Source organism: Drosophila innubila (assembly GCF_004354385.1).
Source record: "Drosophila innubila isolate TH190305 chromosome 3R unlocalized genomic scaffold, UK_Dinn_1.0 2_E_3R, whole genome shotgun sequence".
Lineage (NCBI taxonomy): Eukaryota > Metazoa > Arthropoda > Insecta > Diptera > Drosophilidae > Drosophila > Drosophila innubila.
The window spans coordinates 3,255,074-3,281,571 of NW_022995380.1; the positions used below are offsets into that span (position 1 = coordinate 3,255,074).

Consider the following 26,498-nt stretch of genomic DNA (forward strand, 5'->3'; position numbering starts at 1 on the left):
ATTAATATACAATTATTCTAAAGTTTTCGCTTAATGAATTAGGTTATGTATAGATTACTCGTATGTTAAGGGTTGTCTGGCTGATCGTTTGTCACTCATTCAATGATTGTGCTTCTGCATAATTTTCAATATCTCAAGTTCTGTTCTGAAGGATATCCGTATGGGGTATGTACGACTACTACATTTATGGGTATATTCAAAAAATCACAACAACATGAACTTGTCTCTAAAGCATATTACTCTGGCTGATGGGATGGACAATGGAAAATGTTTGCTATGCTACGCGTAACGGTTAACGCTTATCGGTTATTGGTTAGTTATCGACTATACTGGTATGTACAGCAGTATACGGCTCAAGGTCTAGTTATAAGTACGTATCTAAGTACTACTAATTATAGGATACATTGCATTGTGCTCATATTTGAAAATTTAACATTCGCATCGTACAGCTCGTTCCTAGTCTAAATGGAAGTTTCATTTTGTTTTACAGGGTATTACTTGATGGAAAATCGGGTTCTATTCGCATGCTATTTACAGTTTTGATACAACCTAGCAAGTGTTTCTTTCAAAAGGGGTCCATTAACAATTGGAACCCCTTCACTTTATTATTTTTACTTTTAGGGGAATTCTAAAAAGGTTCACTCGATATACCTAATGGGTGTTTAGTTTCACATAGTTTACAAGCATTATTAGCTAGTTATTTTAGCGAGTTTTGTTAATTATAATAGTTCTTTATACAATTTATTGTTATGACAATAAGTAAAATACGTTATTTTAAATGTATTTTTAAACAGTCTTATGAGAACCTTTCACGCGACAAAGGCTTTGTTAAATGCAGTTTCTTAGCTGAAAGTAGTAAATTAAAGCAGGTACAAACAAATGTTAAGCGAATGTAAAAATCAAAGGTAATATTAACATTAATTAACAGTTTGTCAAGTTTACTTTTTAATTTATGCTGCATCCTAAAAGTATGCAACACTTTTTGTTCATACGTTTCAAACGTTGCGCTTAAAAGTATGCAACAAATTGAGTGAAATAAAAACTTTCGTTGAGTTCGTCAACTGCGGCCGAACAGTGGGACGATAGTTGAAATTGCCTCAACAAATTCCAAAAAACTGAAAATTTCTGAAATAAAAATAAAATTCAAACTTAAATAAGTAAAATAAAGCCAATTTTTTTTTTTAATGTTTTGGTATATATTTTTCTTGTTCGTTTTTCGTGTTTTGCTTTTTGCTTAAAAACTAAAATAACAAACAAAGGTTAAAAATCAATTCAAATGACATCATCAAATCATCATTTACAGTTAGGATAAAAAGATCTTCTTCATTTTCTTAATAATGTACGTTATAAATTAGGTGTTTTTTTATATATATATTATATTGTAGAATTTGGCAATCACATTGGAAAAACACTTAGGCGCTATAAGTTCTTTGCTTTCTAGAAGTTATACGAGTACACTTAAATTATGCTGACTTTTCGCTTAATACAAAAGCGAAAACTTATGGCAACCCTATTGGATAAAAAGGAGGGCTAATTCGTAAGCCTAAGAATCCATAGATCTATTGCTTTTACGATGTACACGCAGCAGAGAGAGAGAGAGTTGTACTACACTTACACATTACACAATACTCTATCGATATTAAAACTACAACTGTACACAGTTAATTATATACATTTACAGGATCAAGTCGGAATTTCTAGGAATTTCTAGATACCTTTGGATCTACGCTGGCTGACTGGATATGCTGGATGTCGCTGGATTATTATTCTCCAGCTGTGATGAGGTGACTGTCGAGCAGACGTTGCTGTTGCTGCTGTTGCTGGTGTTGTTGTTGGGACTGGTTGCCTCATTACTACCGGGGGCAATAACAACAGTTGCAGGAGCTTTTCTACCCCTATGCCAGCCAAAGCTCAAAGCTGTGCTCAATTTACTCGGCTTGGCGTGATGCAGTTGCAGTTGTGGCTCAGCCAGATCGTAATCCTGTCGTCCAATGGAACTGGCTGGCGTATGATGACTGTAACCGGAGTCGGAGCCAAAGCTCGAGTCGCCATAGGGTTGTCGATAGTCCGATGCGGATGTGGGCAGCATGGTGGAGGCATAAGGACGCGCTGATCCCCCAGCATTCCCAGCACTCTCATAATAATAGTTGGCATTATACATTGGCTCCGCATAGCCATAAGCCGGCTCCGTAGTCAACGGTGCCGCATGGATGCGATGATGTTGATGCTGATGCTGATGTTGATGTTGATGCGACGCCAGGCGACGATCCAGCAGACGTGGTTGAGTCCTTGCCCTCATTGTGGCGGCCATTAGGCCATTGGCGCTATTGGGTGCATACTGTTGCACAGTGGGATACCTGATGCGTTCCCTGTAAATGGTGGACAGTGGAGCAACTGGCGCCTGACTCAGCTGTGCATTGATGCGATTCCTTCGCTCCACCTCGTGCTCCAGCGTATTGTAGAACTGCGGCGCCGTCGAGCGTGCCATATAGCCGAGGGACATCATGTTGCTGCGATTGTCGTAGAGTGGCGCCAGATCAGCAATCTCCGCCGTCGTCGAGCTGCTGTTGTTTAGCTCATCCTGCATCCGATGCTGCTGCTGCTGGCGACTGCGCGGCGTGCGTCGCAGCTGGCTGGGATTACTAACAGTTGCAAGTTCATTGCTGTTATTGATATTGTTATTGTTATTGTTGTTACTCGACGTGGATGCACTCGCTGTTGATGCATCCTGGCCTGTGGAGGAGCCGGAGCTGAGCACACTGTGCCGCTCCTGCGGTGGCAACTGTACACCAGCTGTGGCAGCTACCATAGAACCTGCCACTGCTGCTGCTGCTGCCCCATTGCTGCCGGCAGGTCGCTCGTGATAAGGCGTTGCCGTTGCTGCCACGCCCACTGTCTGCTGTTGCCCTGCGGCATTTGCATCCTTGTGGAAACTGCACTCGCCTGGCAGCGACAATTCATCCTCGGCAAAATCATCATCGGAATGCAGCGGCGGCTCCGATTCCCCATCCGAATCAACGCGTCCAGGTCCCAACTCCTCGTAGACATTGTCATTGGAACGATAGGGATCCGGGCCGGGCGAGGAGCTCACCAGGAACGGAGGGGAACGCGTCATCGGATAACCGCTGGGATAGTGGATGCTCTTGCCCTGCAACAGCTGTAAGAGAGAGAATGAGAGAGGAAAGAGTTAGTTGATGTTGTCAAGTAATAACAATTGCTGGCAACGATACATACAGAGTGAAAGGACGAAATAAATATACTTAAAAGATAAAAAAGAGAAAGGGACACAGGAGATAGAGAGAGAGAGAGAGAGAAAGTGGGGAGTAAGATTGAAGAAATCCAATAATTGGCAAATACGACATTGAGCAGATTTAAGTCAAGGATTTGCAGACTTGGCCATTGCCTGAAGGAGCTGTTTATCAGACAATAAAATAAACACGCACTTACCACAGGAAAGAGACAGAAAGATAGGGGCGATGAGAGAGAGAGGGTAAACCAAATAAAATGGACCATAAAGCGGCATCAAGAAATATGAAAACGGCGAATAAAAAAAGCACAAGGACAAACGCCCAAGAAATGGAGAAGGAGCACAATACAAAGGAGAACAAGATGAAGAAGGAAGACAAAACACGTTCTCGCTTCCCGAATCCCCAAAGGCGTCAGAGTCGTAAAAATGGCACAAAAGACGCACGAATTAAGCCGAAAGGCAGCCAGATATCATATGAATATACATATAAATATGAACTGGAGTGTATGTGTGTGCTTGAGGAGGAGTGGGGAGGAGGAGTTCATGCAGAATAAAGCAATAGGGACATCAATGAATGAGTCAAGCGCATAAAAAGGATAAAAAAGCCACTAAGGAAATGCGGTCTCATTTTACACACATATATTTTTGACAATTCAATTGTTCAATCGATGTGAGAGTGTGTGCGAGTGTGTGTGTGTGTGTGTGTCTGACAAGTTGACAATGACAGACAGTGCAATGTTTTGACAGGAATTGTCGAAATGTTGACGCTGCCTCTCGCATTACTTGAAAACTAAACTCAAAAGCAACGACAACTCACAAAACTTCCTCCTGCACGACAATTAAACAGACTTACAAACAAAAAGCAGGACATAAAGCGAGTGCTAAAAGAGAGGGAGAGAAAAGAGCATAACAATACTAACCTCAGCATGTGGATGCTGCTGATAATGATGATGATGATGATGCGAATGCTGCAGCTGATGATGATGATGCTGATGTTGATATTGATGATGCCGCATTACGAGCGGTCGATGATGACCCAAATGTGCATCGGGATCCTCGTACATGGCATGACCATGCGTGCCACCTCCCCCCAGTGGCATTGCCCCACTGAGTGCCCCACGGGTTGGCGTCTTGCAGGGCAGCAGATTTTGTACCTTTCGTTTATTTCTGCAACGGAAAGAGAGAGAAAAAAAGAGTTAGAATTGCTTTAGCTTGAGCGAGAGAGAGGGATTAAATTAAGGCAGCTTAAAGCTCTGATTAAAACAAAGTTTAATTTGTTTATAAGTAAATTGTGTAATACTTGAGAGAGAGTTTAATTTAAAACCGATTAAAGAACTGCTAAGAGGAAAGCTAGAATTGTTTCGAATTCGGTTGAGTAACACTCAAGAGAGAGATTACTTTAGCTTTAAAGCTGCTTAGCTTAAAGCTTTGCTGAGATAAAATTTAATTGAAAATTATGCAAACACCAAATTAAGAAATGAGTTTAAATAAAGATGAGTTTATTTTAAAAGCTGCTGAAACTGAAGGACAAAATAAATATAAAATAAATACATAGTGGAAAGAAAGCGACAAATATGTAAAAAGTATTTTTTAAGACTGTTTGAGATACAAAGATACACAAAAGCTCTTGGAGTCAGACGTGCTTAAGCTTGTGTCTCTAAAGAGATCTGCCATTAAGCAGCTTAAAGCTCTGATGTAACAGCCAAAGCACAGGCATGAAGACGCTTAAAAGCAGACACCAAGAAGTGAAAGAGAGAGAGAGAGAGAGTAAGAAATTAAATGAGTCTCATAAATAAGAGAACAGCAGTTTACCAAAGGCAAAAAAAAAGAGAGAGACAAGTAGAGACTTTAATTGTGAAAGCAGCTTAAAGGCAGACTTAAGTAAAGGGAGCAAGAGGAAGAGATGCCTTTTCAAATAAAGATGATGATGTTGAGAATGAGCTTGACATTCATGACGTTGTTCAAAAAGCATTGCCAACTTAATAGAGCCATAAGTTTTCGGTCAGCTGAGGATGCTTTCGTAAGATAAATCGATTTGTAATGGCTGCAAAATGGAGCGAGGGCGTGGCGTGGGCGTGGCTAGCCAAGATAAATGCCAAGCTGGCCCAAACAGGTAAACAGCCGAAGCAAAAACAAAAGCAAAGCTTCAGTTGATTAATAAAAAATTCGGGAAAAGAAGCAAAAACAACAAAAAGCGCCTGAAAGTGCGCCACATAAAATTCAATTTAAATAAGCAGCAAATAAAGGCGGAGAGGGAAGAGAAAGAAGCCGAAAGGGAGTCAGGCACAAGCACAAGCACAAGGACAAGGACAACGACAAGTAAAAGTAGAAGGAAGGATGTCAAAATGACAACAGCTCGATGAAAATGTAGATGGGGATGGAGATGAAAATGGAGTTGGGGGCAACCGCGTGCCATGAAAATAATGAACATAATTAAGTGTTGCCCATGGCAAAGACAACAGCTACAACAGCAGCAACAACAAGAACATGGCCCTAAAGATGCCTCGTAGAGCACACTCCATATGGGAAACTCTCAGTGTTCAGTTCCTCAGTTGCAAGTTCCTTCAGTTCCCAGCATAAGCATAATGAAAAATGTGAAATTAAATTGACGCCACGTAGCATGCCCCAGGGGCAGAGAGAGGTCGAAAGAGAAGAGGAAGAGAGAGAGGGAGAGAAGGGGCTGTCAGCCTTGTAATGTCTTGTAGGTAAACATGTTGCGATGTCAAACGGAAGTCGCTCGTAAAAACTCGCATGCAATGCCAGGCCAGGCCCAAAGTCCTCTTCTCAATCCTCCCCTCCTTCCCCTTCCCATTTCCTCTTTCTCTGCACTGAAAAAAGCGAAAGCTAACTGTCGGAGCGCATCTGATTGCGTAAATGGGGCAGGGGCATCATACATACACATATTAAAAATGCTAGCCTACTTACAGACAGCGATAATACATATTTCAGAAAAGAACAACGACATTTGAATGCACTTTGAAGTAAAAATAACGTTTGCGAATGCCGCACAAAACAGAATAGCAAACAATTTGACAGAGAGAGTAAGTAAAAGCTTAAGAGAGTAGAAATCGTTGATACGTTGACGAATAACGTGTTAAGCGAAAATAAAATAGGTTTTGCAGTTGACGAACCGTTGAAATTTTAACGAATAGCGTACAAACTTAAACTTAAACAAATCTCTCTCTCTCTCCTTCACTCTATTAAAAATGATTTGATCTGCAGTTACAAGATTGTTGAAACGTTAACGAACATGGTACAAAGAGGAATTCATATAACTAAAATGAAACTACTTTCGCTTGCTCACTTTCTCTCTGACTCTTTCGTTCATTACATTTCATTGACTGCTTGTTGTTTCGTTTACGAATATAAAGCGAAGAGAACATGAAATGTTGCTTATGCTCTATGCAGAGATTTAGTCTACAAAAGCCTGTCAAGTTGTAGCTTAAGTCAATGTCATGCCTTCGCAGTGAGAGCATAATGACAACACACACAGACAGAGTGTGTGAGTGTGTGTGTGTGTGAGTGTGCTGAGGTTAAGAGTCGGTGTCTGAGTCAGTGAAGTCAGCTGGCTGAATGCTTGTTTACTTGGCTTAGTCGACACAGAGAGAGCTAGAGAAAGAGAGAGAAGGGTAGAGAAGACTGTCAAGCGTGCTGCGTTGTAAAATATTCTTATAAGTAAATTAAATAATGTGGCATGCCACAAGATGACACACAGAGGCAAGAGCAAGCAAAAAAAATGAAAATACGAAAAAAGTAGAATGTTTATCCCTCTTCCTCCCCTCCCTCTTCCTCTCTCTATCGCAATCCCATTCTCTTTGACTTTAACTTATTTCATTTCATTTCACTTACGAGGCGTAAAAATGAAAGCAACGCGTGCAGATTTAATGTACACATCTATGCGTGTGTATTTATGTGTCTGTGTGTTTGTGTGTGTGTGTGTGTTTTAACCCCTTAAGCGCCTTGTTTGATTTCTAAGCATTATGGCCAGCTATAGGAATGGACGCAGCGTCCCTGGAGTGTCGTACAATTTGCCAGTCCAAAAGCAAAGAAACTCAAGAAAGTAAAGTATTTTTATGCCCGAGGGTTGGTGGTGAGAAGAGGGCAGAGGGGTGTGGAAGGGAGGGGGAGCCATACCTTTGGGGCAAGATCAAGAGAGCAAGGGTTTCCTTGTGGCATAAGCAATTTACAATAAAAAGTAGCTGAGGCAACAATCCGATTGTTGCAAGAGCAAGTTTCGCATTCAGATTCTGTTGGGGAGTTCTCATCTTCTTATATGCAAGAGAATCTTTTATTTATGAACTCGGTAAAACTTGGCTGGTGGCATACGCTTTGGAGGGTTGCACGTCGCAGGCACGTAAAAAACTCCAATGTAGTGAGAAAATTTAGCTACAAAGACTGTTGTTTTTTTTTTGATATGGAAATGATATAGAGAAAGAAAAGGAAAGCAAAGGGAAAGGGACTCGAAAATGGGATGAAATGCGTTTCAATTGCAGTCAAAGTGTATTTGGCAACTGCTTGTCTAAGACATGTCTGTGGCTTTAACCTTATTTGTACTGCAGCTGATTGACCACAGAAAATTTGCGGCTGCCACGAGTGTTGCAATTAAACAATTAAAAGTTTTCAACCTTAAATTAAGAACTACAACTGAGCATATGGCCGCAAAGCCCAAGCAATGCTAAAGGTAAAGGAAAGAAAGTTTTCTTCTTTTCTCCTTTTTGTTTATGAAATGATTTTGGTATTTGGAGCTCTACACTTGATTAAAAATTGCCAAGGCAACAACAATAAGTGGAAAGAGGAAAGACATGATAAGCACAAATTGTGATTGTTATTGCATACTTCAGGGAGTGCCCCTCCCCATACTACCCTTACTCCTAAGCCATCCCCCTCAGACTGTTGTCATATGTGTGTGCGAAGGCAAATGAAATTGCAGGCAGGTGAAATTGATTTTATTTATTTAGCAGTCAACATTAATGGCAACACACACGCACACACACACACATACACACAGCCATAACTTTTGTGGTTACCAGGGTTGCCAGGGCTGGTACCCATTTAATATGCATGAGCTCGTACAGAGACTCTTAACTTTAATATATAAAAATAGAAAGAGACAAAGAGCGAGAGCAAGAGCGAGAGAGTGAGAACTTTAAGCGTTTGCATTTCAACTTGATTTATCATTTCGCAATTATTTGCATAAAATTGCGCATATTTATTTAAATATTATTAACTGGCGACAATGTTAACAATTTACATGACAAGCGCTTCAGATTCAAGCCGCACATGCAACACACGCCACATGTTGCATACCACATATTTAATGCAATTAATAAAGTTCAATGTGCAAACATTTGCAACAAAAAATTGCAAGGAGTATGGGAAAAATTTCAACAGTTTATTAAAATAATTAAGGTAATTACAACTCATAATAAATGCGCTTTATGGTTATAAAACAGTTAAAAATAAAAACAAACAATAAAATTGCAAAAAATTGTGCAGCATTAAAAAAACATTTATCACAGAAAAATCGTTTTAAAAATTTCCCTAAATATACCTTTAAGCAATTTGTGCAGAACATATCGAAAAAACTTGCTTATGTTTATTAAACAACTTTAGATTTAATGTGTTGACAATATGATTATTTTATTTGTTGCAAAAAAAAAAAGAAAATAAATATAAATAAAATTATTTTGTATTTTATTTATAGGTTTTTGTGTGACGCACACGCAACACGATAACACACACACACAGCCACACACGAATACCCATACATATTTATTTATATTCATATTTATTTGGCTGCGTGTGTGTGTGTGTTGTTGGACCCATAAAGGCAAAAATAATGTGCCACATCATAAATGCCACAAAAATGGCGCTAGCATCAAGTTGTTGTTGTTGTTGCTGTTGTTGTTAGTCTGCTTCTATTTTGTCCTGTGCTTCTTCCTTTTTTGCGCTGGACATTCATAGTCATTTACACACACACACACACACACACATGGAGTGGGAAACACGCACATGCAGATAGCAAATGGGGCAAGTTTTTGGGGCAACACTTAAAGCAGCAGCAACTTCGGCTATCTGTATGTGTGTGTGTGTGTAATAAAGATGCTCGTGTGTGTGTGCTCTGGTCATGGCCATAACCTCAGAAATGATGAAGCACAAAAGCAACAACAACAACATTTGTGGCTTCTATGTTTCCCTGCCACGCCCCCTGCCTCCCAAGCGCCCATCGTCGGACTGTGCGTTCGTGCGGTCAGTAAACTTTAATGAATATGTATGAAAATCGCTTGTGGCAACTGCTCAGAAATACCCCCCTTCCACCGCTTTCCTGCCTATATGCTATGAATATTCTCCGTTTTTGGGCGTTACACCAAATCGATGCTCTAACTCCCTCTCTCTTCTACTTTACTGTAACATGTTACTTCAACACTTGTTGATGTTAATGAGAGAAGAAACAAGCTCAAGAGGCTGTGGGTGAACTTGGACAAAAGAGCGCAGCTTTAAGAGAGACTATATGAATATCTTATGTTCAGCAACGATAAAGTCACTTAAGGTAAACGGACTCTTAAACTGCTTGCGCACATTCATAAAATCAAATAAATGTTTAGCTTTTAATTCATATGCAAAGAGAGATTTGCTTAAGCCATTAAAATGAATAAACACACACACGCACACACACACGTTCAGAGAGAGGTGAGAGGCTGCCTGCCTGCTCATCCGCTCATCCGCTCACACTCTTGCCCGCTCAACAGCTTGCGCTCTCTTTAATGTCGACCGTTTGCTGTGCATGCACAATTCTTTTGCTGCTCTCTCACTACTCACACACATGCAAACTACACTCAAGCAGCGGAACGTGCACTGAGTTGTTTGTGTTTGGTTTTACTTCACTTTTTCTGTTTTTTTTTTGTTCTCTTTTTTCCTTGCTCGCCTTGCGTTTGCTTTTGCTGCGGTTATTTCCGCTGCAGATTTCATTTGGTTTACAATCTGAGTGGTTTTCTTTTTCCCTCATTTTGTGGAAAGTAAATTGTTTTATTTTTTTGTGCTGCCAAAAAGTTGATGTAACTGTGTTTGCATTCGTAAGGGTGCATGTGTGTGTGTGGCCATTTCTCACGTTTTTTTTTGTCAGCCATGTGTATTTAAAATTTCAATTTAATTTAGTTTTGGTTTTAAGAGCGCGCACACACACACACACACACTCATACGGATATAGGTCAGCGCTTAAAAGTAGACTACATTAATTTTCGTTTGGTCGCCATTTTATTTGCTGCTTTTGTTGCTGTTGTTGTTGTTGTTTGTTTACTTGTTTGTTTTTGTAACTTTGGCAAATGGGTTTTTACAGTTACATGCATATACACATGCATAGTTTATAACGTTTATTCGCTTTTTTCATATGGCGCCAAATTTTTGGATGACCCAACACATTTCCGGTTTATGAATTTGTGTAAATTACAGCGCAATAGTTATTTAAAGCAAGCTTTATTGTTATTATTATTATTATTATTATTTTAACTATGCCGACACATAATTAAAGCAGTTGTTGGTCTTATCGCCAGCTGGGAATCTATCTGTATCTCTGTCTCTGTCTATCTCCTATGGCAGTGAAAAGTTACGCCCCATTGTTTAGTTTGGCATAAATCAGAAAGTAAAGACTGTGCAACATGTTGCATTGCCTGCAATTGTAAAAGTTGCCCAGAAGGGGCCACAACCGCAACAAACAGCCAAGACAAGACCAAACCAGACACTGAGAGATGAGAAGACAGGAGGAGAAAGGAGAAGAGGAAGAGTGATAAAATTACAATGTGTGTGGGCTGTACTTGTGTTTGTAATTGAGTCTGAGATCGTTTTGAAAGAGTTTAAGCTGTGCTCTTACATGCTCTCTGCATACACCAAGCTTACACTGATAAAAAAAAATGTTCTAAATCAAGATATTGGCCTTAAAACTTGGAGTATTGGTTTAAGGAATGCATCAAAAACATACAATTCTTAAAATTAAAAAACACACCCTTGTTTTATGAACACTTCAAATAAGAACAAGTTCTTAATTTTAATTTTTTTTATTATTGGCTGGCTTGGTACTTTTCTAAATTTTCTATTTCTATGTTTTTCCTTAAAAAGAGTGCGACTCGAAACCGCGCTTGCTTTGAACTGAAGCGGAGACTCTACCCAGTCTAAGTTTTTTATTCTTATATTAAGAACTTTGATTTTTTTGGTCATAAAGTGATCTTATTTTAAAAACAAAATATTTAAGATCAATGTACTTGATTCTTTAAGTTGGTCTTTTTTTCAGTGTATGCAGCTATGTTAATTATATAATATGTAAATGTATTTGTACTTACTTCCAGACAAAGAGTGAAGATATGAGCACAATGAGCACCAGCAGCAGTGAGAAAACCGCAATCATGGCTGATGTGGCCAGTGATTGGCTGCTGTAAAGGCTGGCATCCAGAATCTGTAAGAGAGAGAGAGAGAGAGAGGGAGAGTGTGATGAGTTGAGGTTACTTTGCGTTGAGTGAAAAGTAAAAGTAAAAAGTTCAAGACGATGCAAATCACGAAGCAACTCAAACACAAAGCCATTTTGCATACCAACAAACAAACAAAAAGGCAACAACAAAAACAACAACATTTTGGTAAATATGCCTAACGAAATGCAAACAAAAGAGAACGCGGCTGTTAACCTTTTTTTCTACAGCATTTCTGAGATTGTTGCAGCGGGAGAGATGGGAAATTTCTTTTGGCAATCATTGAAATTAAGGGAAAACATTTTGATAAGTATTTACTGCACAGAACTTGGCTTACAGTTATCAAATTCAATCTGCAGTCTGTCAAAGATAAACATTTCGGATTTTTCTATTCATTAAATAATGTTTTTCCTTTGTTTTTCCAATTTTTAGTGTGCAAAGTGGTCAAAAAGTTTTTCTGATCTGTGTATGAAAAACAAAAGTGATGCAAAGTTGCATGCACCTGTCATTGCACCAACACAAATGCAAAGAGATAAGCACACAGACACACGCATACAGAGACAATCAGATACGCATCATAAATCAGTCAAAAAGCATTGAAAAATATTTTAGTGAGAGAGAGAGAAAGAGACAAAAGCTACGCTCAACAGAATTGAGGTCAAGCTTTGACAGCTGTGCAAATAATTTCGCCAGCCAGTGTGTGCACAACTGAGCTGAGGCTTGTGAGCCAGTGTGTACACACACACACACACACAGAGGCATTTAAATGTAGGCCAGAGTTTAATTTGTAATGCATTTTGTGCATACACTAATTTATTTACAAATAGTTTTCGAATTTTCTTCGTTCGTTGATTTATTTGCACTTTCAACAGCGTTGCCACAGTTTTCAATGCGGAAGCGATGTCACTCTACAAATTAATCATTTCATGTGCCACATATATGAGTGTAAACAAACAAAAAAAAGGGAGCAAGCGATCAATGTGGAGAGGTGGAGAGGGAAAACAAAACATAATCCCGCTCCCAATTTCAATGCATCCAAAAGCGAGATAAGCTATAAAAATATTGACAGCAGCCGTTGCCTCATGGCAAAATTGTTTAAACTATTGTGAAAGGGGGCAACTGGTAGCTGCCCCTTTCCCCTCCCTCCATTGCATCTCTTCCCAGCGCTTATCATATAATATTAAAGAAATTATTATTTTGGTATTTTGGAAAAATTGTTTTGAAAACCATTTACAGACAAATCGACGAAACTGAGTCAAACAAATAAATAACAATAAATTAAACAATTATGCGAGAGGAAGAGGGGAGAAGCGGAAGAGACGGAGAGCGGACAAGTGTTGCATTGCTTTGTGGGGAGAGTCAAAAGTCTCAAAGCTCTCATTGCGTGTAATCAAATTGATTAATGAGCTTTGCCGTCGCATTGTGGCAGTGTTGTAAAGTGGTGGCAGGGGCAGAGTTGCCATCAAGTTACGGAAGCTGCCTTTTTACACACTTGTCGAATGCCCTTCGAACTAAGCGATTTACAATTCTCCGAGTGTTAAGCAGTTGAGCATAAATTTCGTATTGGAAAAATATTCAAAATATATTACGATAAAGTATAATCGCATTTAATATTTACTTTATATTTTAAATTTATTTTTATTATTACTTTATTCTTATCTAAATGTCAGATATTAAACTTTATTGTAAACTTGCCAATTTTGAATATTTTTTATCCGGGTTCACGATTAATTTAAATTTTTTGTTATCTTAATTTTTTAGATACGTAATTTAATTGCCTAAATTTAAATAAATAAATAATTAAAACAGCTTAATATTAAATTCATAATTGCCTTAAATTTTGAATAAATGCTTTTATTTTTTAATTATACAAATAAATAAAACTGCTCTCATTTCCCATATGCTCGATTGTAGCTCACCTACACGTTGCGACATTAGATTTCCCAAAAAGTCTAAAGAAATAAAGAAAACAATTTCTTTTGTCTTATTCTGTTTCAGTTTCTTTTTTTCTCCACCTTTCACTCACATTTTTTCCGCAGGCAGCGTTGTGTGCGTTGATAATCGATAAATCTATATAAATAGGGAGCAGGGCATGTTACCTACATACATATTGTAAGTATTTGTAATGCTCATTTCGAGGCAAACAAATGAGCTGCCTGAGTAGCCCAAGGAGAGAGGAGTGAGGAAGTGAGGGACTTGCAACTGCCGCCGTCAGCTGCAACTGGGGATTAGCCGAGTTTTCAGATACAAAGTCAAACACAGAACGAACTATAAAGAGTTGTGCTTCTTATTGATAACAACGACAACAACGACAACAACTGTACTCTGTTTGCTTAGATAAGCGCGCTTTTTTCCAGTAGGAAAATGATTGAAGGGTTTCCATCCAGTTGAGTAGAGTCAACTTAAGTCTAGGTAGCCGCAATCATAAATTTATAATGCGAGTTGAGGGGCAAACACTGGCCGGAGATAACGATAACAGTTTGAACGATTTATGTAAAGGCAAATAGGCAAAAGTAAACAGCAGCAACGTTGCTGCCAACTTGGGCGTTAAAATAATTAAGCCACAAGACATTAGCCGGATATGTAAAGGAAAATGTGAATGGGTATGTGAATTTGAATGGAAATAACGAGTATATAAGAAATGATGGTAGAAAGTTTAGAGCATTAAAAGAATGGAGATTAACAGAGTTGCCACAAAAACTTTGCAATCATGAAAAATCTCGTTGAGGCCCAAGGGCAATGTGATTGTATAAAGAACATTTCCGAGTAGGCCATTAAGTGAAATGTGACCCACTTTTCACAGCTTTAAAGATGAAGATGAGGAAGCTCAACAAATAGGGTTGCCAAGTCATTAAATTCAGTTGTCAAAATGTTGCTGTTGCCAAGCAAAGTTGTACACCTGATTCTAGCTTACAACTTCAAGTTAACAACTTTTCGCACAACGCATTTTTATTTTCATTTTCATTTTCATTTTGCCTGATGAAAAACGCAAAACTTTGCAACTCTCCATTCCTCTCCATTCTCTATGAAAAACAATTGCAAGTGTTGGAGGCTTGCAACAAAGCACGTGCCACTTGCAGCCAGCAACAGCAACAACAACAACGACTGCTGAGCACGTTGATAACATGGCGAAAACTTTTCTACAGGCCGCATTGTACATGTGTGCAACGCCTTTTTCAACACTAACCGAAAGCCAGTGTTACCCAACTTCGATTTCAAAGCACGTGCATATCAACTGTACTTCCTGCCGCAACCCTATTTCCACCACGTGGGGTGTTTTACAGCCCGTGTTTATGTTGGCAACTTGACGCAGTTTTGTAACCACTTGACAGTGCAATTGTTTGGAAACAACTTGTGATTGAGATGCATTCGATTCGTTTTTCACTCTCTTTCTTTCCATTTATGTCCATCTCTTTTTTACAGGTAACTTTAGACAGGAAAAGTTGCGTGAAATTCGTGTAAAAATGTTGAAACTAACTTTTCATTTAAATAAATTTGTATTTACTAAAGAATCTATTTAAGGATCATTATTACAAGTTATATTATCATACATATTTGTATATTAATATACAGAGAGTGAATGATAAAAGTACAGATTAGTTTTTCTTCTCTAAAAGAAATTCCTATATATTCTGAGTAAATATAAATTCAATTTTGTTATTGTCACTGCAAATTTTCAGACGATTTTTCATTTCATCTTCTCACTCAACTGTGTGTGGGTGTGTGTGTGTATGTGTGTTTGCCCTGTCTGCAGCTGTGTCTGCTCTGTGTCAACTGTAAACAACATCAAGAACCTTATTCTCTTCTTGTTTCTCCTTCATCGTCATCATCATCATGATGCTTGCGCCCAAAAGCAGACTACAAAACTATGCAACATTCCTTAGACAATGCGATTTGCGAGCATTCGCACGACATTTGATATCAATGTCAAGCCATTTGGCCTCCCCCTCCCTCTCTGCCCCGCTCTGCCCATAATCCTCTTCTTACATTCCTCTTTCTTAGTACTGTTTAACTCTGTGCTTATTTAAAGCGATTTCTCTCAGCAACTTGAAATATTTTTGCACAAGACCCAAAAAATAACAACATGAAAAGCGAAAAGCTGAAGAAAATCAGAAAGGATTATTTGGCTGCCACGCCCCTTTTACAATCAGTGTGCGTCTGTTGCTGCTTCTGATCCTTCTTCTTCCTTTTTTATATTTCCTATATTTTCTTGCATTGCTTGTCAAGTTGTTGTTGCTGCTTTGGTATAGGGGGGAGAGGGGAAATTCGCGACGCGCTCCAAATTTAATTTCGCATGTTTGACGCGTCGTCCTCGTTCTTCCTCTTCCCAATAAATGTATATATATATGTATGTGGACATGTATGTGCATGTCTCAGTCGAATCCTTTGCGTGATGCTGCCACTTCCGTTTGACTTTAAAGATTTGTATATCCTCGCAATTTAGCTCTGCAATGGGGCTTACTAGACTAACCAATTTAAGTATGAATCCTATGTAACTTTTAAAATCTATCACGGTATAGAAGCTAGGTTCTTTTAACTTTATCGTGTTTTAAATATCTTTAATCCTAACTATTGTTTTCCCATTGATTTTAAGTGTTTGTCGCAAAAACTCTTTCGTTCTTAAAATAAGTAACAAGAAAACTATTGTGTGCAACTGTTTTTGGAATTTAAAGCAAATATGAAAATTTTCCATTTGTGATCATTTGATTTCAAGTCAGCTATAAGCTTTTCAAGTGTTACAGGGTGTCTAAGTGTCTGGCATGTATAACTTTCTTCAACAGTTGACAATTACGCTCGCACACACACACACACATGTTGCTCTGCCAAATTGGCACAATTCCCGTTAAACTTATCAATTTGATGAGAGAATTTCACACACACGCACACGACAATTCTCCGCTCTTTCCCTCTCTTCCTCTTGCTTTCCCCTCTTTTTTTTGCTCCACGTATTGACTTGAGTTTTTGGCATTTTTTAACGCTAATCCATTAAATTGATGCTGATGGCAATTGAATTTAAGCTGCTTCGCACAGATTTCAACGAATTTACCTCAATGGCTGTTAGTGGAAGCATGAAATTGCATTTCGATATACGATAAGCGATAGACGATAACTAGAGCACAGATTATGGAAAATGTGGGAAATAATTTAACACTGATGCTTAAACATTTGATTTGTCAGCATAATTTAACTAAGCAATAATAGATTGTAATAGAAAGAGGGAGAAAGAAAAACAAAACAAAGAGTGAGTAAGTGAGATATAGTGACAGTTTCAAGTGCCCACACACACCATAGACCAAAGATCTATCGTTATCTGGGACCACACACAGCACAACATAGAGTTTTTTCTCTTATTTATTGAAATTTCCATTTTCTGTTACATAAATGTCGACAATTAAGTGGAAAACACTCGAGTTTTCCGCCGTGTTGGAGCTGACGTTGTCTCCCCAAAAATATTAAAGAGGAATCATGATTTCTTTTATTTTTTGTTATATTTTTATATTTTGGGCACGTGAGTCTCATATGGTTATCAATCGCAGAGTGTTGATGTGGAATTTGATCTTGTATTCTTGAGTTTTTTTCTTCCATTTTCTCATTGCCTAAACAAACAGACGAGAGATTAGACCGAGTGCCGGGTTACAGTTCACTTGGTCTTCCACTTTTCTAGCTCTTTAGTTTTTCAACAACAAATAATTTGTAACAGTTTTTCGTGTAACCGCTGACAATCTTTAAGGGTCAGAGCGGTGGGGTGGGGGAGGGGAAGGGGGTTGAATACGATGCCATATGTTGCCAGGGAACATCCCCCCTCGAAACTCGTCTATCCCTTATAGGTTGTTGCTGTTGCAGTTGTTGTTGTTGCCAACTACTTGGGTTGTCCTTTTCGTGCTCTGACGCTTAACTTTTCATTGTTATTGTAATTTGTTGCTGTTGCTTGGCCAGTAGGCAGGGTGTTATGGCCAGCCTCATAATGATGACGTTTTTTATTATATATTTTTCATTTGCCTTCCCTTTTTTCTTTTGGGCTGAAAGGAATTCCAACAAGAGCAACAGCTGTTGCTCTGGCAACAGTCAGCATGGACTTTTCCAAACGCAACAACAGTTTTAAAGTGTTGCCTTGTGGTTGCCTGTGTGGGCGTGGCCAAATGGGCGTAGACTTTCTTTAATTTGAAAGCAAAACTTGAATGGCTTTAAAAGTTGGTGGAGCTCAAAACTGTTTCTAGCAGAAAGTAAGTGCAAGTTAAATTCATTTGAAAGAGATAGAAGATGAGAGAGAGAGAGAGAGGCACTGAGAAGAGTTTGTGTTTGTGCTTTGTTCATGGTAAAAAGTACTGCAAAGTAATTTAAAAATTAAAAAATTATATTTTAAGAAAAAAAACTACAATTTAAATTTCTCAAGAAAAGAAAGAGCAAAAGATGTACTGTTAACAGTTTCTGTTACAATACATTATTATATTATGTCGCAGCACGCTTTTACTAACAGAATATTCTGTAAACTACAAATGGATCGGAAATAAAAATTTAGATCGAAAAAAATGGTAATTGCCAATCAAAATATACGTAATATTCTATGAACTGACTGTTGACTGGTAAATGGTAAGTAGAGGTAGTTTACAGTTGTACTTGTACTGTTAATGTAATGTTGTTTTTTACAGCATCTGTTAATGTTGTTTCAGTCAAATGCGGCAGATTTTTGCTTAACAATACCTCAATCAAGTTGAAGTGTTTGGCACTCGACTTTTAAGCACACATAGTACACGACACGCCCACAGGGCAACCCAGTAACTCTGTAGCGCTGCCACCCCAGTAATAAGCAAAAGATGGGAAGGGGCGCATTATTGTTATACTCTTATGCATGCATAATGGAATCATGCAATAATTCAATAAGGCAACATAAAATTCTGACACCTTGTTAGAGGAAATCAAGAAATATCGCAACAGCTGTGGCAAGCTCATTAGATGAGAGGGTTGCAACCCTGGCTACTTACCGGCATCGCCTGGCAGACATCGCTCTCCCATTGCTGCTGCGCCAGTTGCTCCTCGTTGCAGTCCTGTGGCACCACCGTGTACTCGGCCAGGGCCGGTGGTCGCGGTGGTGGCGGTATGAGAAACTGTGGCGGTGGTGCCAGTGGCATACCGGCGCATTCATCGCACTCGAACATCAAGAGATCCGCATCCATCATGGTATCCAACATTTTCCACATTTGTTGCAAGTTTTGACTTATTTGATTTTTGGTTGGTTTTGGTTCGAATTTCCTAAAATTCCTTTTTTTTTTTTTTGGTGAATTGTGCTATTGTGAATGCATGTGCTGGTGTGTGTATGGGTGTATTTGGGTATATATGTGTGAGATCGTGTCAAATGCGTTTCCTGATCGCTGTCATCTCGCCGGACAGCCTTCAACGGCGGCAAGGACGCTGCAAAGGAATCAAAAGGGAATTTATCTGGTTAGTCGAGGGATTATGAAATGTGTGGCTTTGTCCTGTTTGCTGGCGGCGTCTTTATGCTTCTTTCTTTACTCCCCGACTCGTCTTTCTTTTACTTCTCTCTCATTGCCAACTTTGTGCTATCTCATTAGCTGACAACTGTAGTGCGAGGCACGTAACTAGTTTGATCCTGGCCACACTTCCTTTGGCACATGCAAAAAAAAAAAACTTTTCCCTCTCCAACTCCCTCCCTTTAGCACCCCTAAAAGCAGTGCAACGATCTCCTAAAACCCTCCCAACGGGGAGTGTGAATCAACCCTCCCCATTCTGTTAACGCTTCATGTTAATTTTTATTGATTTTGTTTAATGCGTTTCTATTTTTTTCTATATTTATTTTTATTTGCTTTGGCTTTTTACCGCTGTTTGCTGCTTTTCTTGCTATTGTTGTTGTTGGTGTGCGTGTGTCCTGCTTTATCCCTTTCCATTTTATTACTGTTGAGCTAAATATACATTTCCCTTTATTTTTTTTGTATCCCTAAATCTGTCGACTCATTGGCAATTGTTTTAACCCCTCAGCAGTTAAAGGTTTTCCTCTCCTATTTTTTATGATTATTGTTATCCTTTGGCTGCGGTTCTCTTGTTATTTTTCACACATATGCTGACAAAATAATTGAGGAATCGGTTAAAGTGGTTTTGGGATAATCATTTTACCGCTGATATCGGTAATATTTTAATCGATATCGATAATTATCAACTATCTAAATTGATAATATTTAAGATAGCCGCTAACTTAAAATTAGTTTTTCGATAACTGGCTAGTAGTTAATTTTAGTTATCGATAACTTTTACTTTTTAATTTGTATTATACTAAATCATTTCTTAGCTTGAGTTTGCTTGATCTTACAAATAATATAAAATAAATACGAATCTATAGTAATTTTCAACTCTAGCTTCGATTTTAAAATCTTTTCGATTGCTTCGAGTGTCTTTTTTATCGAAAGCTGGCATGTTAATATAGAAGCTTTATGAATTTCTTTATAGGTAATATAATAAAACATTTAATTTTCAAGTATAACAGAGTCAGTATCAGCTTATAAATCTTATCGCTGGCCGCAAGTGTCTTATTATCGATAACTGGCCAAGACTGACAATCGTTTCCAAATTGTTTCCACTCAAATAACAATGCCTTGGTCTATCTGGATTAAGTAGCGGCTTAAGCTCAGTCTACCAGCTACTTGACAGCCCGGGGGAAAACTCAAGAGTCCGCAGTCTGCAGTCCGAGAGGCATCAAGAACCATGTGGCAGTGTGGCATGGAGACATTGGTTGCTGCGTGGGGTAAGAGGAATGAGGCAAGAGGAAAGAGGAGGAGCAGGCAAAAGGAGGCAACGGCAACATATGTTGCCAGTTGGGCCATTTAATTAGCTGCACAGAGAGCTGACAGTTGTCAGAGAGTGTGGCACTGAGTGAAGAGCAAAGGAGATTGAGACGGAGAGAGAGAGATAAAGATAGAGAGAGAGGCAAAACAACTGATAAGATCTTGAAAACTACAATCGGTGGTTTTTGTTGATGTTGTTGTTGTTGCTGTTGTTGTCTTGCAATCAAATGTAAGCCGCTGTTGACATTGGAGATTAAAAGATATTAAAAACGAAGACGACGAAGCGAATCTGACACACAATGTTGTTGTTATTGTTGTTGTTGCATGGGGCAGAAGAAAGAGACTGCGACTGCGACTGAGACTGAAACTCGAAAATACAATGACAGCAGACAAACCGACAAACAGACAGACAGACAGACAAACTGACAGACAGACACACAAAACATGTCAAAGATGAAATGTTGTAAAGAAAATTGAATTGAATTGAATGCGATGGAATTGAAACGAAGTCAAACTAATAAATAACAAAAAGAAACCAACAACAACAAATACTGCAGCACTAATGCAACATTGAGTTGCAACAAGCCACAACAACAATCGCAAGTTAAAGCTTTATTTTTTTGAAAATCGATTGAATTGTCTGAATCTGAATCTGAATCTGTTTGCTGATTAGCTTTTCAAGCGGCCCATTAAAAGCCTCAAACCAAAAATCCCTGAAGGTACCAAAAAATAATGAAATAAATCGTGTTGAAAAACTTGCAAGTTGCAAACGGAATGTAAGCAAAAGAAAAGGAAATGAGAGTCAGGAAAGAAAAGAGAAAAGTGGAGACAGACGAGACAACGAAATCGATTTGTTTCGAGATTAAGTCTGGGACGCATTCAACGTCTCCTGGGAGATTGTCCGACCAAGCGTAAAGCGGAAATGTTATGGACGCGCCAAGGAAATCAAAGAGAGAGAAAGCGAGAGGGAGAGGAAGATGAAGATGAGCATAAGGAAGAGGCGGAGTTACTGCTGAGGTGACTCCAGCAATTAGCAATAGCTGGCATTGTGATAAGAACGAATCAAAGCGAAATGAAAGCAATTAGATAATTGGCTTAAAGTTGAGAATAAGATTGAGAGAATCTCAGCAACAGCTGCGTTCGACTCTCAAGTTGAAGCACTCAGAGAACTAAGAGATTGACTGAGATTGAGATGGAGAAATTGAAATCCTTTTTATAGAGACAACAAACACTTCAGGCCAATTAATGAAAAATGCCTCTTGGCTTAACCCTATCGATTGAACAACAAGGCTCACACTCTCCACTTTCCCTAGGCACTTTCCTTTGACTTTCCCTAGGCTGATTTATCGTCTGGTAACTTTGACTTTGCACTTGAAATACTTACAATTGTGACAGAGGGCAGAGAATAGGAGAATGTAAGAACAACAGCTGTCTACAATTTAATTGAATTGTTATACTCCCGAAAGAAAGCATTTAGAATTAGATACTTTGAGATTGGGTAAAGGAACATAATTTCAAAATTAGCTGGACAATGTACCAGGGGTTGTATATTGGGTTTTCCTTTTCCTTTTTTTTTTTGCCACGCATTTAAATGACTCAATCGTTGCTATTGGAAAGCCAAACCACGTCGGGGTCAGAAAACCGAAACAGAAACATAGACAGAGACAGAAAGCGACACAGAACCCAATGCAGGTAAAAGAAACACATTTATTAGCTGCAATGATAAATGTTCTTTCGTTCGACATATCTCTGTCTATCTCTTTCCACTCATATGTCTGTCTCACTCAGCCTCTGTCGTAGAACGTGTAATTTTAATTCGTTTTGGGCACTGTGTGCCTGAGGAATGGGTCGTAGGTAAACTGTAACTGATATGGGTGCGTTATCAGATCACAAGTAAAAATCAATCACTAAATTAAATCATCTGGATAAATGGGATAATTTCAGCTTTACTATTCTCGAATAGATTATTCTTGAAAAGGATCAATTAATTCCTAAATTCAGAAATCTAAATTAATGATTTAATTACAATTTATTGTTTTACCAATAATAATAATTATTTTTTCAAACTTTATGAAAGTAATTGATAAGAACTGATTTTTTTTTGGTATTTTGGTGTTTTGGTTTTCGTTTTCTTTTTTATAATAAATGTAAATTTTAATAAACATTGAAAAAAATAGTTTTTATCAGTTATCATTATAATCTCAGTTATATATTATAAAAATCGTCAAACATTATTTTAGTTTAAGATTGTAGCTTTTGCTTAATCTTAGCATATTTGTTTTTCTTCTTGCTTTAAAGTTCCGCTTGTTAAATGTTATATATTCAGGCACGTGCGCCTTAGAGCGTGCTACAAATTATCAAAATCTCTTGTAAAAAATTGCGTAGAAAAAAGAAGAGCAGAAGAAGAATGAGAAGAAGCTGAATAGTAGATGTACAGTAACTTTGCCTTAGTTTACATATCATTTATTATTTGCTGTTGCTGTTGTTTCTTTTTCTGTTCTTGTTGTTGTTGCTGTTACTGTGCTTGTCCAGTCGGGCGAGGTGTTTGGGCTACTAACATTGTCACGCCCCCCTGCGGCCACATTACGCAAAACTTTTAAATAAAGCAAAGCGCCGTTGTTCTTGTTTGTCCAGAAACGACAACGACAACGACAGAAAGGGAGAAGATGGAGAAGTGGAAGGCATAAGTTGAGGCAGAAGATGACGGGCATGTCACATCAATGTCACTCAGCATTAAGAGCGGGAACAGAGACAGAGAGAGGGAGATGGAAAGAGTGTGCGAGTGAGAGCCTTGAAACTACAGTAAGCATGTCCTGCGACGGCTGCGATAAAGTTTCGTTTCGTTTACATCTTCCTCTCCCTTGTGTTTTCGTTCTAGCATACAAAAAAAAAAAAACGACGGCATTTACCTACTCCCCTCTCTCGTCCCCCACCCCCTGCCTTTTTTCCGGCTTTCGCTTTTGCTTTGCACTCCTCGTGCGACAAAATTACAAGCGTATAACAAATATTTTGTTTTCAGATTTTGTACTTTTTATTCCTTATGCTTCTTTTTTTTCATTTATTTCTTTTTCTTTTTTTTGCTTTCACTCATTCTTCAAAATTGTTGTTACAAATTTTCGCGTGCGTTTTGTTTCTTTTCCTTTTGCGTATTCTTTCAACATCTTTGCGTTCTGTTTATGTTTTTCTTTTGTAAATATTGTGTTGACTATTTGCATAAGGTGCTTAGAGAGTGTTTTCCAAGGAGCTTAGCATATTTGGACATTATTTAAATTTTGTATGAAATTCACAACTGATTCTAGTCAACTGTCTATCCATCTATTTTTTAATATCACTTCTCCTTTGAACATATTATTCAAAGCAGCTTTAATAAATAATATTTTAATAAAAAAATCAATGAGAAATTTATTTATATCTATTTGTTTCTCTATTCCCACGGCCATGACTTTAATAAAGCCATTAAGAGTCGCACTTCAACTCTTTTTCCAGCCTACAAATTTATGTCTCAACTACAATACAAAAATGCTTTTATAAAATATATTTCAGCTGGAAAACAACGCACTTGGCATACTAATTAAGTGGACGGAGCAGCGTGTAGAATTGAAAATTGAGAAAGGGCAACCGCAGGCGACTAACGAAATAAATTTGAAAACAAACAGCAAACGGAAATCCTGTGAGCCTTTTTTTTCATGAGAGAAAGGAATGGCGCAGAGGAGAAGGGTCAACATGTGTAACAGTCATGTTTCCATTGGGATCGTGTGGACAATTAAAATTCAATTTCAATTTGCCGACAGGTAAGCGCACAGTTCAATTTAAAGCACACATAAGATACAAGATACAAGATACATTTAAACTTTTTCAGCGATAATCCCAAAATCCAGACAACATCCAGTAAATGGTGTCTTTTTTATGCGTAGGCTGACAAGATTGAGTTATTATTTATTATATATATGCGCATCTGTGGCCTGCTCGCTTAACAGTTCATTTAGCGCTTGTATCTTGTATCTCGTATCTTGCAGATACTCGTTTCGGTATCTGTGCCCACTTGTCGTTGAAGCATAAATTTTATTTGCCGCAAATTTATGAGTTATGAGCCATTGGCTTATTTACCAAAGGATTAAGACGAGAGTGCGAGACTCAAAGAATAACACAGAAAAATAAGTAAATATAATGAACTTGCCGCCAAATGTTGCAAGCTTGTCTTTTACTTTTTCCCCACTTGTTGCGCATCTCAGCTTGCTAATAATTTAAACAAATTTACTTAAAACAAAAAGTGTTGACACTTTGTCAGTGACAGCAAATACACATCTATCTCTTTCTCTCTCTCTCTCTTACTCTGGCTTGGCTAGACAAACAAAGGTGTGTGCGAGTGTGTGTGCGTGAGTAAATGACATAAGTGCTGGGTATTTTGTATTTTTCCTCATCTTCTACAACTTTTTCTATTTGGTTATAATTAAAGCTCTTTGGCGGCGTTTTTGTTGTTACTTCTACCAAAAAGAAAAGAATCTAAGACGATGGGTTTGTCTTTTACACAAACTCTTCTTCTTCTTCTTCTTTATTCTTTCTCAAATGATTTGTTTGTTTTTGACCATTGTAAAAAAACACTTGGGCGCAGTTTTAAAAAACATTTATATTTAATTTTTTTTTTTTTTATATTTTTAATACCCATCTATTCACTTTCATTTAGTTTTCCATTCCTAGAATTACCAGATTATCCATTCGAATTTGATTTCCTGCCTTTTAAGTTTCTTCGAATTTTATTTTTCATATTCATGCATTTCTATACACCTCATGACGCATTCTTAAAATTCTTATTAATGCCATTGTATTGGATTTTTCACTCATGTAAAAGCTCTATGAGATCTGAATTTCTTTGATTTGATGTTGCATTCCATTTGAATTACACAAACAACTACAAACAAATTGCCTCAGTTTCTAACTGTAACACAGATTAAATGACCGAGCGAGAGAAAGAGAGAGAGTGAATTTGCCGTCTCACAGCTTGAGTGATAATCTGCAGCTCGCGGCAACTTAAAGCTGCTGATAAGCTTTGCCCGACCCACTCAATGAGCAGACGCTTGCTTTCTTTCTTTCTCTCGCCCACAGGCTCAGCTTTTGAGCCGCGCTTAATCCGTTGACACTCGTAGGCAGCTCAAACTCAAAACTCAACTTCCACTCCAACTCCCGCTCTCACTTCCGCTCTCAGTTCCTCTCCCACTTCCACTCCTTTTGTCAAGGCAAATGCAAACAAAGTTTAAGATCCCTGCGCTCATTTTAATTTCTCTTCATTTTTTTTTGTTTTTGGGAGGCAGCCAGCAGCTTTTGATATTCCACGTTGATGCTTGGGCCAGAGAGATAGACTTACCCGCTGTTTTAAAACTCCCAAATTAAAATAAAGGACTCGAATTTGATGTTTTGTTTTTGCTGCTCTTTCTGTTTCAGTTTTTGTTTTTTGTTGCTATTGTTTTAATACGCTTTGACACTTTTGCTGCCGTTTTTAATTAAGCCAAATCCAATTATTAAGTATAATTATGCTTATTGAATTTTGTTTTTAGACACAATATTTTATTTATATATTTACTTTATTCGATTTTTCGCTTTGTTTTTATTGAACACACATTTCTATTGGTTGTTGCGATTTGTATTATTTATTCGCTTTTACTCACAATCAATTTTCAAAATTTTCAATTTTCGTTCACACACATTTTTCACGTCAGTCTTTTTGCGGTTGGAAAAAAGTTTCGTATTCGTTCATTCGGAAATTCGATTTACACGCGAGACGCACACGTCCGTTGGCGGCGACTGCGAGTCAAAAACTGAAACTGAAATCCAAAACGAGAGTCCAACAGCAGCAGCAGTCGCAGCACCGACGACGACGACGACGACAGCGGCGGCGACAGCGACAGCGACGATGTTGCCGATGCCTGTCTGCTATTGCTTGCCGGTCTCACACATACACACACACATACAGTCGCACTGGCGCTCGCATGTTCAGACACGCTC

The 26,498-nt window shown here is 38.3% G+C and overlaps 1 protein-coding gene across 1 annotated transcript; it reads right to left on the bottom strand.

Annotated features, from left to right (window-relative positions):
- Positions 1-1,621: 1,621 nt before the first annotated feature.
- Positions 1,622-26,294, bottom strand: LOC117791814. Its single transcript, XM_034631704.1, has 5 exons — positions 25,861-26,294; positions 18,687-19,113; positions 11,581-11,693; positions 4,168-4,414; positions 1,622-3,157 (listed from the first exon to the last, which is right to left on the bottom strand). The coding sequence occupies exons 2-5, from the start codon at positions 18,900-18,902 to the stop codon at positions 1,724-1,726; spliced, it is 2,010 nt and encodes a 669-aa protein (XP_034487595.1). The 5' UTR covers positions 18,903-19,113; positions 25,861-26,294; the 3' UTR covers positions 1,622-1,723.
- Between the last annotated feature and the right edge of the window lie 204 nt (positions 26,295-26,498).

Coding starts and splice junctions, on each gene's coding strand:
- LOC117791814 (XM_034631704.1), bottom strand. CDS start 18,902: ATGTGGAAAATGTTGGATACCATGATGGATGCGGATCTCTTGATGTTC. Junction 11,694..18,686: donor ATGTCTGCCAGGCGATGCCG/GTAAGTAGCCAG, acceptor TCTCTCTTACAG/ATTCTGGATGCCAGCCTTTA. Junction 3,158..4,167: donor AGCAGCATCCACATGCTGAG/GTTAGTATTGTT, acceptor TCTCTCTTACAG/CTGTTGCAGGGCAAGAGCAT.